This window comes from Taeniopygia guttata, chromosome 20 (assembly GCF_048771995.1).
Source record: "Taeniopygia guttata chromosome 20, bTaeGut7.mat, whole genome shotgun sequence".
Lineage (NCBI taxonomy): Eukaryota > Metazoa > Chordata > Aves > Passeriformes > Estrildidae > Taeniopygia > Taeniopygia guttata.
The window spans coordinates 3227440-3239499 of NC_133045.1; the positions used below are offsets into that span (position 1 = coordinate 3227440).

Here is a 12060-nt window from a genome sequence, read left to right on the forward strand (position 1 = left end):
ATTTGTAAAAGCCCCTCTCGGGCCCCGTTATAAACACCTGCATCCCCCCAGCTCTCCTGCTCCTCAGTGCATCTCACTATAAAAATGCACAGCGCCTGTCTTCCTCACCCATGCAGAACAGCTAATCCCAGCAGGATAATCCTGCTTTAATGAGAAAACTATAGGACCTTTGATAAAACATAAAAATCTTATAAAAACCCTACTACAACATTCCTTAGTCTCTGAGACTGGATGACTGACCTCTAAAATGAATTTTGCATGTGGCTGTCTCAAGGCTCTGGAAGGTAACACGTGGCAGGGAGAGCAAACTGCTCCCTCTTGCTTGCAAGACACCAGAAAATCCGTAACAGTGCTGGAGGCAAATTTCCCATGCCTCCAGACGTGTGTGCCACCAAAACACCTCATCCTGTGCCTGCCACAGGAGCCAGAGGACACTGGCACCTCGCACTCCTTTTCTCCAGCTCACAGCCCACTTCCCCAAATGGGAATGGCCATGATACAGCTGACCTGCCCCAAGTCAGGGCTCCAAAGGTCCAGTAATTTCCTACAGCCCAACAAAGAGCTGGGAGATGGCAGGAACTGTGTCTTGGGCTGCAGCACAGCTGCTGAGCTCCAACATAAACTTCAGAGCCCCTGACAAACTGGGAATCTGTGTCAGGTTTTGTATGACAAAAAAAAAAAAAATTATTTGAGAACAATTCCTCATGACAACTTTAGGTGTAGAAATCCGCAGACACTTTTTTCTGACCTCACAAGACCTTGCTGCAGCTCCAGAGAAGAACCCAATGAATTGACATTTCAACACTTTCTTTTCCCCTCAAGTACAAACACACAATTGCTGAGAAAAAGCAGTGATGCTCTGACCTGACACGACCAGTCGTGTTGAGGGATAATTCCTGTGCTGTATCAGTGACTGGAATTACCAGGGCTTTGCCAACAATTTAATGAGATGGAAACTCGTGCTCCCACTGCCAGAATTTGTTTGTCGGGCCATAAACTATTTAGCTGCCCTGAATATTTTGCTCTTGTGTTATAAAACAGGTGTGAAGAGGTGCATCTCCATTCACGGAGCTGCTGCTTGGAGCAGCAGGGCCTTTTGGACATATCTAAATTCCTGGTGTGCTGAATGTACTCAGGGAGAGCTGTCCACTTGCCCTTCACCAAAAGAGGCTCTCAGAGCCTGGATGGGGACGGGGTCACACCTGCCCAGAGCCCACCTGAAGCTGGACCAGCTCTGAGTGGTGCTGTCAGGTTCTCCAGAGCTTCCTGGGCCACCTCAGACCAGCAGGAGCAGCAGCAGGACAGTAAAAATGCAGTGCTGGTGGAAATTGAGGCAATCCTTACACACCCACAAGGGAAAAAGGGAGATTCTGTGCCAACCAAACGATGTTGTTTGGTACCTGTGAGACTGAAGGCAAGAATTCCTGCATGGATCAGATCCTGGTCTTTGGTGCTCTACTGTCCTTATGCCACCAGGATAGTCCCCAGCACTGATGGAGGATCAAGATGTGGTAAACAATGTTCAGGAGTAGTGACTGAGCCTACCAGTGTTTTTTTTCTGAGCATATTTTACCATAAAAACATAACGAATTTAATTCCATTAGTGTTATCTCAAACTTAGCTTTCTTAATTAGAGGTACAGGGCTCAAGGGAAACTGCTGTAATTATTAAATGGGAAATAAAACTTGATGAACACAGTAACTGTAGTGACTGAAAACTTAAATAAAACTGGTAGAGGACAGAGAAATAACTGAAAATCACCTGCTCAACAGTTTGTGTGCTCTGATAGTTATTTACCTATTCACATGCACAGAGGTTTTATTTTCCCTCTCGCTAAAATCAATACCACATAGGAAAAAAAAAGGGTTCTTCAAAAAGTCAAATATATTCAAGAAGAAAACAGTCAGACAAGCACCTGGGAATGTTTCTGGAGTACTGCAGTGCAAAACCAAGACTCTCCCTCAGAAGAGTCCAACAAATTAACTTCTAGGTGCTCAGCATGCCTAGATAAAGAGGGAAAACCAAGCTCTCATGGAAAAAACTCAACCCCTGGGGGGTTAAAAGGACACCACCAGTGTACTCTGGAATGTGGAAACTCAGGTGGGCCAAGGGCAGTAATCTGAAGTCAGGTGCTCTGCAGCAGAAGGGTGAATAAACACCAGAAAATGGATGCAGGTGACCACCCACAATTCCAGTGAGCTGATTTGCAGTGGCTGATGTGGGAGCCACAAGACCCAGGCACTGCCACTCCTGAAGCAGCACGGGTCAGGAGCTGTGTCACACAGGCAGTGCCTCTCTGGAAGAACATTCCCGAGGACACCGAGGCTTCCCAGCACCACGTAAAGTACAGCGTGTCCCGTTACTCACCACGGAAGGTGATCCATCAGCATCTGTAGTGTGAAGAGGGAGGCAAACAGCAGAAGGAAAGCAAAGTGCTAGAAAGAATTCCTGGCTAGAATTTGCTGCTTTAAATCTTCCCATGAACGCAGGCTGTGAGCTGCAGAACGACACACTTGCACCGGGAAAGCAAAATGGGTACAAGGCTCCCATCCAACTCGGATTTAATGGCAGAGAAGATAGATCTGCTCTTTGAGAAAAATCCCAATTGTTGATTTCTATTTTGTCTGGCGATGGAGTACAGTATTCCTCCTTCCTTCCTGCCAAAAGTGGTGGAAGTATGATGTGCTTTAAAGTAATTACAGCAGCTCATCCCCAGAAGTGGCTGCATTTCAAACGAGGCAGGAGATGCACAAGTGGGGAGTGGCTGCTCCCAGCTGAATGTTGAACCTGCCTTCAGACCTGGGGATGAAAAGGTTCTCTCCAAAACAAGCCACCACATTTGCTTCTGATACCTGCCAAATTTGACCCCTTCTGGTCTGCCTAACCCGGCTGCACCTCCGTGGACGGCTGGAAAACCCAGGGCAGCGTGGCCCAACGTGGCACCTGTGGGCAGGACACGCCTTCCTACAGGGACTCAGTTTGAACTAAGTTTTTTTGAACTGGTATCTCTCTGACTCCTCAGCAAAACTTGCAAACATTTGGCTGTGCCAACCCTGCACCCCTCTAAACACTGCAGTATTTGGAAGTGTGCAGTATTTTCATTATTGGTAGAACAGCCATAATTATCCAAATAAAACTATTACTATACTGGGCCTTTGATCATAAATAGAACTTAATGGATTTTATTACATCCCAGGAAGCAAGAGCTACAGAAGGAAAAGTATTGCTAAATGTGTTTTGCTACTACCTATCAATTTCTCCTAAACACTGAGCACTTAAGAAATACCCAAAGAAACACATTGCTCCTACTGCATAACCATTGCAAGTTCCCCTCTGAGCTCTTCCCCTTTAGCCAGCTCGCAGGGGACGTTTCAGCAGCTGAAAATTAAAGGGTCACAATATTGAGCCTTCAGGTATCAAGTTCACAATGGAAATAGCAGCTGACACAGAAAGGGCTCCGCTGAGCACGGCGGTGATAATTCTGTTGCCTCGGAGCTGGAAGCAGCTCACTTACACAAAGTTTGTTATTTAACTCAGCGAGGAACGAAATAAAATGCCACAGCCATGGATTTATTTCTCACACAGCCTCTTTCAAATCATGATCCACACCGGAGATGTGCTAGCAGTGAGTCTTTAACTCTGGCTGCAGTATCCTCTCAAATCCAAATAATGCTGGGGAGAGCAGGGATGGCCTTAGCAAAGGCTGCTTGTCCTACAAACCTCTGCAAACCCTTCTACTGGAGCCCATCTTCCAGAAAACTCCACAGGAGCCAAACACCACTAGATTCCATGGGTCCGTGAGCAAGTGACAACAAATCCGGGATGTCCGAGAGGCACCATGGAGAAGGGCAGGAACAAGGAGGACTTGTGTGGGGCAGGCAGATATGCCAGCTTCCCCCTTGCCCCTGCTGACACAATGCAGGAAAAGCCATCCTGCCACCCCCGGGGACTCCCCACCTGGCCCCGCTCCGCGGTGACAGCCCAGGCCTGCTGCTATCTCCCAAACAGATGCATTTATTCTCCTGAGAGCCTCCCACGTCTTATCTAGCTGGCAGTTTCCAAACGTCGAGCGCCAAGTCCGGCTAAAACCACTTTAAGCTCTTTTAGGCAACAATTCCTGAAAGCGTTTTGGCAGGGGAGGAGGGAGGCGGGGTCCCCCTGCGCTGTCCTGCCGGGATGGGCACGGAAAGCAACCCCTGCACCCCACTCTGGAGATGCTGTAAACAGGACCTGGCATGGGAATGGATGTATAGTTTACAGAGATGCCTTGCTTCAAGCAAATTTGCCTCTCAACACATGGCCAAACTCTCACGCAATAAATTAACTATTTGGCAGCCACCGAACTAGCGCTGGAGCCAAACCAATTAGGGTTTAATGTGATCCCAATTTCCTATTTCTGAGACGGGGGTCGGACAGGCGGGGGAAGAAGGGGGAAGAGGAGGGAGGGAGAGCAAAGTAAATCCCCTCCTGGTTTATAAATCCTTGCCAATCATCCCAGATAAACCTGTCACCCACAGCTCTAAATCTGTATTTGCACTCGCGTGCTCCGAGGGACATGGTGGGAAAAGGCGCATCGGACGCAGCCAGCCTGACTCCCGACATGTGTTTTCCATACTTGGGAAATTCAATCATTTAAAAAATATTTACCAAGCTTTGTCTTTAATTAGAAAAACATGACGACGGATAAGGCAAGTTATTGTTTCTAAGCTAGAAATGTCAGAGATCCTCATGATGTCAGAAGATAAACCCCATCAGCGATCCGTGGACCCGCTGCCAGGGCTGCAAATGTTTTGAGGGTTTTTTTTTTCATCTCCCCTCAAAGTTCAGCACTTTCCAGTCACAATTCATCAGTGGCTTCTTGGCCCCCAACAAAGCTAGTCATGAAGGAGGAGGAGGAGATGGAGGGAAGGCTCCTGCAGCAGATCTGCCAGACGGGTGTTTTAATGCAAACGAGCTCGCACAACGGGGGAGGAACAGAGGAACATTTGACTTCTTTGTGTTTTAACATCCTGACTCTGGTACCTCCCCTGCACAACTACCTGCCCTCAGCTAAGATAAGCAAATTAATCTCATCTGCACCTGGAAATGCTGCAGGCTGAGTTGTCCCCATACTTTGAAAAAGTGTTAAATTAAGTTTCTGCTTAGCCAAAACCCAGGGAAGTGCTTGCTCTCGGGAATACAGCCAAAAAATACTGCAGCCCACAACAGCCACCTAAGAAAAGGAAGCTGCCTGTGCTCCAAGCAGACAGCCAGGAGTTCTCCTGCCCAGCACTATGTGTGACTCTACAGCTGTACCCCACACTACAGCCACTGTTCCACCTCTGTTTGATCCAACACCTGCAGCCAGATCCGGAGAGGCACCGCAGGCAGGATGCACAGCTTTAAACTAGAAAGCAAATATTTGTTTTTTGCCGACAAACAAAAGATAGCAGGGATGTAATGAGCTGTCAGGCCCATTTGTGTGCTCACCACTCTTGTTAAGGCGACTGAAGAGTCTTTGCTGACCAGGAAGGGTCCCTGGACTGGCTCCTCAGCACTGCAGCCCGTTGTGTGCCACCAGCCCAGTTCCACCACTGCCAGCAACTGCTCGACCCAACCAGCCCTCCCCAGCCCACTCCCACACACCCCAAACACATACAGCCTCCTTACTTTACCTCCTTTACGGCTTTATCCCTCTCTTCCTCCTCCTCCTGTTGCCTCCTGGCAGAAAAGGCGGGATCAAACACACACAAAGGCCAGGTGGGAGCGTGTCAGGTGACAGATTTGGAGAAACTTCCTGCTGCAGCAACCAGGTGCACTGCTAGGAAGTGAAAGCCAACTCCCAAGAGATCATAAGGATTAAAAAGTACAGATAAGCAGGGAGAAGCAGGTGTTGATGCAAACAAACTGGTGTGTCTATCGAGTCCAATCTTACAGCAATTAAGTCTGGAAGCATTTCACTAAGTATTTGATTATTTTATATCCACAGGCAAAAAAAGGCTAATCCTGCATTTTCCATGCAAAACCGTACCTGTGATGAGAGAATTCTGTAATATTTTTCAAATATCTTTTAGCAAGCTCTGAAGTGTCAGCTATGGCCCCAAAGCCAAGCTAAGAGCATGCCACATATCTTGTGAAAACAGCCTTGCAACCCAAGGCTGAGAGCTATTGGCAATGACTACCTTAAATACCAACATAAATCTACACTGGAGAAAATCCCTGCCTGAACAGTCTGATCCTTTAAATCACCCCAAGTGTGCAAAGCACGTCATTGAAGAAAACATGTGCAGAATTTGACCTCGAAGTCTGAGTGCCAGAAAAGTTGTTACCTGTAAAAGTTAGTACTGCTCTCTCATGAAAGGGAGTAAAGGACATTTTAATTGACTTCCAAGGTCAGGGATGATTAACTTGGAGTGCACAAATACAGCCAAAATGATGACCAGGATATGTCTGTAGCTGAATCAAATAAGGGTGTGCACACAGTCAGGATGTGGCACAAAGAGATGGGAAGGTGACATGGACACAGGAGAAGTTTTAAGCTGCAGACAGTGGCTGGACAAATGCTCTCAGGAAGGTGGTTTTCTGCAAGAGTTCCAGGTAAATCACCAATCTGGATGGAAACCCTTCCAGAAGTTCCATGGGACTTTTTACATCTGAGAGGTGGATTCAATTCTCACCTTTCTGAGTCTTACAGCCACCTCCTTCTTCTGAAGGGGAAGAGTTCACCTCTGATTCTTGCCAGCAAGAAGGAAACCTGAGCAGTTCTCCCCCCCTCTCAGTGGCTCATGGAAGCCTCTCGAGGTGCCTGTGACTCCTTGGCAGCTCAGGATGATGGAAAGCACTCTGCCTATTCCACTCCAGTCCTGCTTCCAACAGAGTCAACTCCACAGGCTCTCCCCCAAGTACAAACTCTTTTCAATCCTCAGAGCACCAGCAAATCAAAAACTCTTTTTCTTTTCTCTGACTGCTTTAAAATGTCAATTTATTTCACTGTCCTGAACACTGGCACAAAGCAAGAGGAATACCTAAAGCCTTTCATTTTACAACATATGAAAATCAAGACTAAGGTCCCTGAATGATCCATTTCAATTTTTGGCCATTGGAAATATCCACATAAGAAGAGCATATTCATGAGAGCCAGCATGTACCTTAAACCAACATGGAATATTCCAAAGTTTCAAAGCAGTCCCACATTTCTTCTTTCCTTCCCCATTGTTAGTTTCACACTGAGCACTGATCCACTTCCCTGTAACACATACCCAAAGTAATCAAGCAACCTCCTGACATTGCCAGGATCTGTAAAAATCAGAAATCGTCAGGCTATGCAGATAATTAGATTTATAAACATTATGAGTCTGATTATTCACTTTTTTGATAAACCCCAACAGTGTTCTTGGGCTGACACTGGGCCCAGAAACCGAGTGATGTCTCGTGCAAGTGTTCACACTGTTCAATAGCTGGCACTAACAGGGCATCCTTACCTGATCTATCTACAAAGCCATATCTATGTGCTTATCTCTATAAAGCAGCTGCATGGCTCACCAGGCTTATCCTCAGTATTCCCCAATGGATGCTGGGCCACAGACACATTAAACTGAATAAGAAACTACACTTCATCTCCCACTGACACACTCCAAGCATTCCAGGCGCCCTCACCCTCTCCTGCCAGGGGCTATGGCCTTGCTGTCCCTGCTGCCATAGGGTCAGCAATTGCTTGCTCAGTTCTGCCAGCAGGTCCCAGATGAAAAGCCCTAATCACAGAATAACAGACTGGTTTGGGCTGCAAGGAACCTGAAAGACCACCTTGTTCCACCCCCTGCCATGGGCAGGGACACCTTCCACTATCCCAGGCTGCTCCAAGCCCTGTCCAGCCTGCCTTGGACACTGCCAGGGATCCCACTTCTCTGGGCACCCTGTGCCAGGGCTTGCTCACCCTCCCAGGAAGGAATTTCTTCCTAATTTCAGACATGGTTTAATATTGCAAAACTGAACAGCCACATACACATTCACACGCTCCTGCCACAATCCAATAAAATATTCAAACAACTTGTCCCGTGTTGCAGGAAGTGTCACAGCTGAGAGGAACTGGTTTCACGTACCCACCCTGAAGCTATGATGGAGGCACAAGATCCCTGTCTCCCTTAGCTTCAAATATTTTCAGCAGGATTTCAAAGGTCTGACTCTCCTCCCTGTGCTCAGTGTGAGGGAAGCAGGGAATCTGACCGGTCTCTGCACACACCACGGAGCTGCACCACGAGCAGACACACTGGGTGGGATTTGTTTCATCCAGCTCCTCACTGCCAAAGCCTAAACCAGCTCCCCTGGACTCTCCTTGCAGTCAATGAAAAAGCCCAGGCACTTCCAGTGAGGAATTTGTCTCATTCAGAGAGAGGTGTCCAAGACTGGAGGGATGAATCACCCTCAGCAGTGCCTGTTTCTCCAACCTGACTTCAAAGGGAGCCTGGGGAAAAGAGATTGGGCACAGACTTGGGGCAGCAGGGTTAAAGCACACGATCTCAGCCAAGCTCCTTCTGTGGGGCTGACAAAATGCAGGTCAGGAGCCTGGTGCCCAGGCTCTCCAAAGCCACATGGACACGGCTCTGCCACCACGGTGCTCTCCAAGCACCTGGGACACCGGCTGGCTAAAGTCCACACGCCTTGACAGACTCATCTATTTCCAGCTGCCTTAAGGGGTAACAGACTCACCCCAACATCTCCACACATTCTGCCCCAAGCAGCACCATAAAGTATAAAACCAACGATATGGTAATTCCTTCTCCATATCGGGGATGCAGCTTTCAGAGTGGTTTCCGTATTAGCATCAGCATCTATCTTTACACTGCTTCTCTATGAGCAATCCACACTTCACTTCAAAATTCCTGAATTTCCTGATGGGATGTGCTTTTAACTGCTTTTCTCCCTTTTCCGAGCAAAGACTTACCCGCAGAGTCACCTTGAGGCCGTGACCCAGGCCATGTGCGATGGACATCGCTACACCCAGACATCCCGGCACCTCGCTCCTCATCCCGGGATGGCTCCAATCCCATCCCAATTGTGGGCAAACCCACAGAAACGCTCAGGAGGCTGAAATACGGCGAGAGGCACCACGTGCTGTCCCGCCAGCCTCAGGGCACAGCACTTCTGCCAACAAACCCAGGATTTTGGGGAAATTCACGCACGTGGAGCTGAAGACACCCACCCTGCCAGCTCCACGCAGGAGAGTGCTGCTCCCAGCAGGATTTCTGTGCACAGGACTCGCACACACGGCTGCCAGCTCGCTGTGTGCCCGCAGCTTGTAGCGGGGAAACACTCGTGCCCAGCTCTGCCGTGGGTATTTCACTGTGGGTATTTCCATAAAGCCTCCCAGACACTTCACGGGCGCGTTGGGGTGCTGGGCTGGCGATGTGGGAAGCGCCAGGAGGGTGCGAGCCCGCCTGGGCTGTAGCACCGAGGTCGGGCACTGCCGGCCCTCGTTCCAAACCCCTCCAGCCTGGAAATCCCGCACGAACCCGGCACTGCGGGGCTGGGCTGGCGGCTGGGGGTCCCCAGGCCCGCGCTGCGGGTCAGTGAACCACACAGGACTCAGAGGCGGAATTACAGACGGCCACACAAAGCGCGGCTCCCCTCCCGCGGCCCTGCCCCGCTCCCCGGCCCGGCGCTGCCTCCCGCCCGCGCCCCGCGCCCCGAGCCCCGAGCCCGGCTCTTACACTGGCAGCTCCCCGGGATCCCCACCATGGCCCGGAGCTCCGCGCCTCCTGCCCGGCCCGGCCCGGCCCCGCCGTGACGGAAGCGGGGCGCGGCTTCCCCCGGCCCGCCCCGGAGCCGGGCGGGGAGAGCAGCGGGGAGCGGGGGGTCTGCTGCGGGGTGTGGGGTGAGGCACAGCCGGGCTCTAGCAGGGGGCTCTGAGGGGATTTGGGGTGAGGCACAGCTGGGTTGTGCGGGGGTTCGGGGTGTGGTATAGCCGGGCTCTAGCAGGGACTCTGCAGGGGTTTGGGGTGAAGCACAGCCAGGCTCTAGCAGGGACTCTGAGGGGATTTGGGTTAGGCACAGCCGGGTTTTAGCAGCAGTTTGGGGTAAGACACAGCCGGGTTTTAGCAGGGGCTCTGAGGGGATTTGGGCTGAGGCACAGCCCGGCTCTAGCAGGGGGTTTGGGGTGAGGCACAGCCGGGTTTTAGCAGCGGTTTGGGGTAAGACACAGCCGGGTTTTAGCAGGGGGCTCTGAGGGGATTTGGGGTGAGGCACAGCCGGGCTCTGCAGGGGTTTGGGGTAAGACACAGCCGGGTTTTAGCAGTGGTTTGGGGTAAGACACAGCCGGGTTTTAGCAGGGGGCTCTTCAGGGGTTTGGGCTGAGGCACAGCTGGGCTCTGAGGGGATTTGGGGTGAGGCACAGCCGGGCTCTACCAGGAGCTCTGAGGGGATTTGGGGTGAGGCACAGCCGGGCTCTACCAGGAGCTCTGAGGGGATTTGGGGTGAGGCACAGCCGGGCTCTAGCAGCGCTTTGGGGTAAGACACAGCTGGGTTTTAGCAGGGGGCTCTGCAGGGGTTTGGGCTGAGGCACAGCCGGGCTCTAGCAGGGGTTTGGGGTGAGGCACAGCCGGGCTCTGGCAGTGGTTTGGGGTAAGACACAGCCGGGTTTTAGCAGTGGTTTGGGGTAAGACACAGCCGGGTTTTAGCAGGGGGCTCTTCAGGGGTTTGGGCTGAGGCACAGCTGGGCTCTGAGGGGATTTGGGGTGAGGCACAGCCGGGCTCTACCAGGAGCTCTGAGGGGATTTGGGGTGAGGCACAGCCGGGCTCTAGCAGCGCTTTGGGGTAAGACACAGCTGGGTTTTAGCAGGGGGCTCTGCAGGGGTTTGGGCTGAGGCACAGCCGGGCTCTAGCAGGGGTTTGGGGTGAGGCATAGCCGGGCTCTAGCAGGGGGTTTGGGGTAAGACACAGCCGGGTTTTAGCAGGGGCTCTGAGGGGATTTGGGCTGAGGCACAGCTGGGCTGTGCAGTGTAAGCTCCACAGACCCCACAGGCCACACGGACTTCCCTGGAGGTCTCCGGCTCCCCTCAAGGTGTGACAATACCTGTACACAATCCCAAAGGGGTTAAAATTCCTCTACACACATCCCCAAAGGTGCTACAATACCTGTACGCCCCGAAAAGATGTTAAAACTCCTGTATACACGTCTCCAAAGTTGTTGTAATACCTGTCCTACCCCAAAATGCATTAAAACTCCTGTATACAGATCTCCAAAGGTGCTACAATACCTGTATGCCCCCAAAATATGTTAAAATTCCTGTACACCCCCAAAAGATGTTAAAATTCTTGTACACCTCCAAAATATGTTAGAATTCCTGTATACACATCTCCAAATGTGCTACAATACCTGTACACACATCTCTAAAGGTGCTACAATACTTGCACACCTCCAAAAGATGTTATAATTCCTGTACACCCTCAGAAGATGTTAAAATTCCTGAATACACATCCCCAAAGGTGCTACAATATTTGCATACCCCCAAAAGATGTTAAAAGTCCTGTACACCCCCAAAATATGTTAAAATTCCTGTGTACACATCTCCAAAGGTGCTACAATAACTCTACACCCCTGAAAGATGTTAAAATACCTGCACACACAACCCCAAAGGTGTTGCAATACCTACACACCCTTAAAAAATGTTAAAATTCCTGTACACTCCGAAAGATGTTAAAATAACTGCATACACAACCCCAAAGGTGGTACAATACCCCAAAGATGGTACTGTACACTCCAAAAGATGTTAAAAGACCTGCACACATGATTCCAGAAGGCTGATCAATCTCTTTATTACACTGTACATATTAAGAAACCCCTGGCCTTACAGACAGTCTGATACAGTTTGATCTAATTGTTCCTTGAATCCAAACACCATCACCAGTGGCCAATTAAGAAATCGCCCTTTGGTAAACAAATCTCCATGCCACATTCCACATTCACACAACAGCAGGTGCAGCAAGTGGAGATAAGAATTGTTTCTCATTCTTTTCTCTGATCTTCTCACAGCCTTCCCCAGGACAATGGCTGGGAAAGTCTGTGCCTGCTCCCTGTGGAGAGAG

The 12060-nt window shown here is 50.2% G+C and overlaps 1 protein-coding gene across 4 annotated transcripts in view; it reads right to left on the minus strand.

Moving 5' to 3' along the window:
* The window catches only part of CBFA2T2 (CBFA2/RUNX1 partner transcriptional co-repressor 2), a 58948-nt gene extending 49128 nt beyond the window's left edge, over positions 1-9820 (minus strand). For 3 of the 4 annotated variants that reach the window (XM_030288862.4, XM_030288860.4, XM_072917158.1), the window contains exon 1: positions 9687-9820. In XM_030288862.4, coding sequence (XP_030144722.4) covers positions 9687-9714 — 28 coding nt within the window. In that variant the 5' untranslated portion in view covers positions 9715-9820. Of the gene's footprint in view, positions 1-5654; positions 5739-9686 lie in introns of those variants that run through there. The other variant, XM_072917157.1, reaches the window with a different exon arrangement.
* Positions 9821-12060: the final 2240 nt, after the last annotated feature.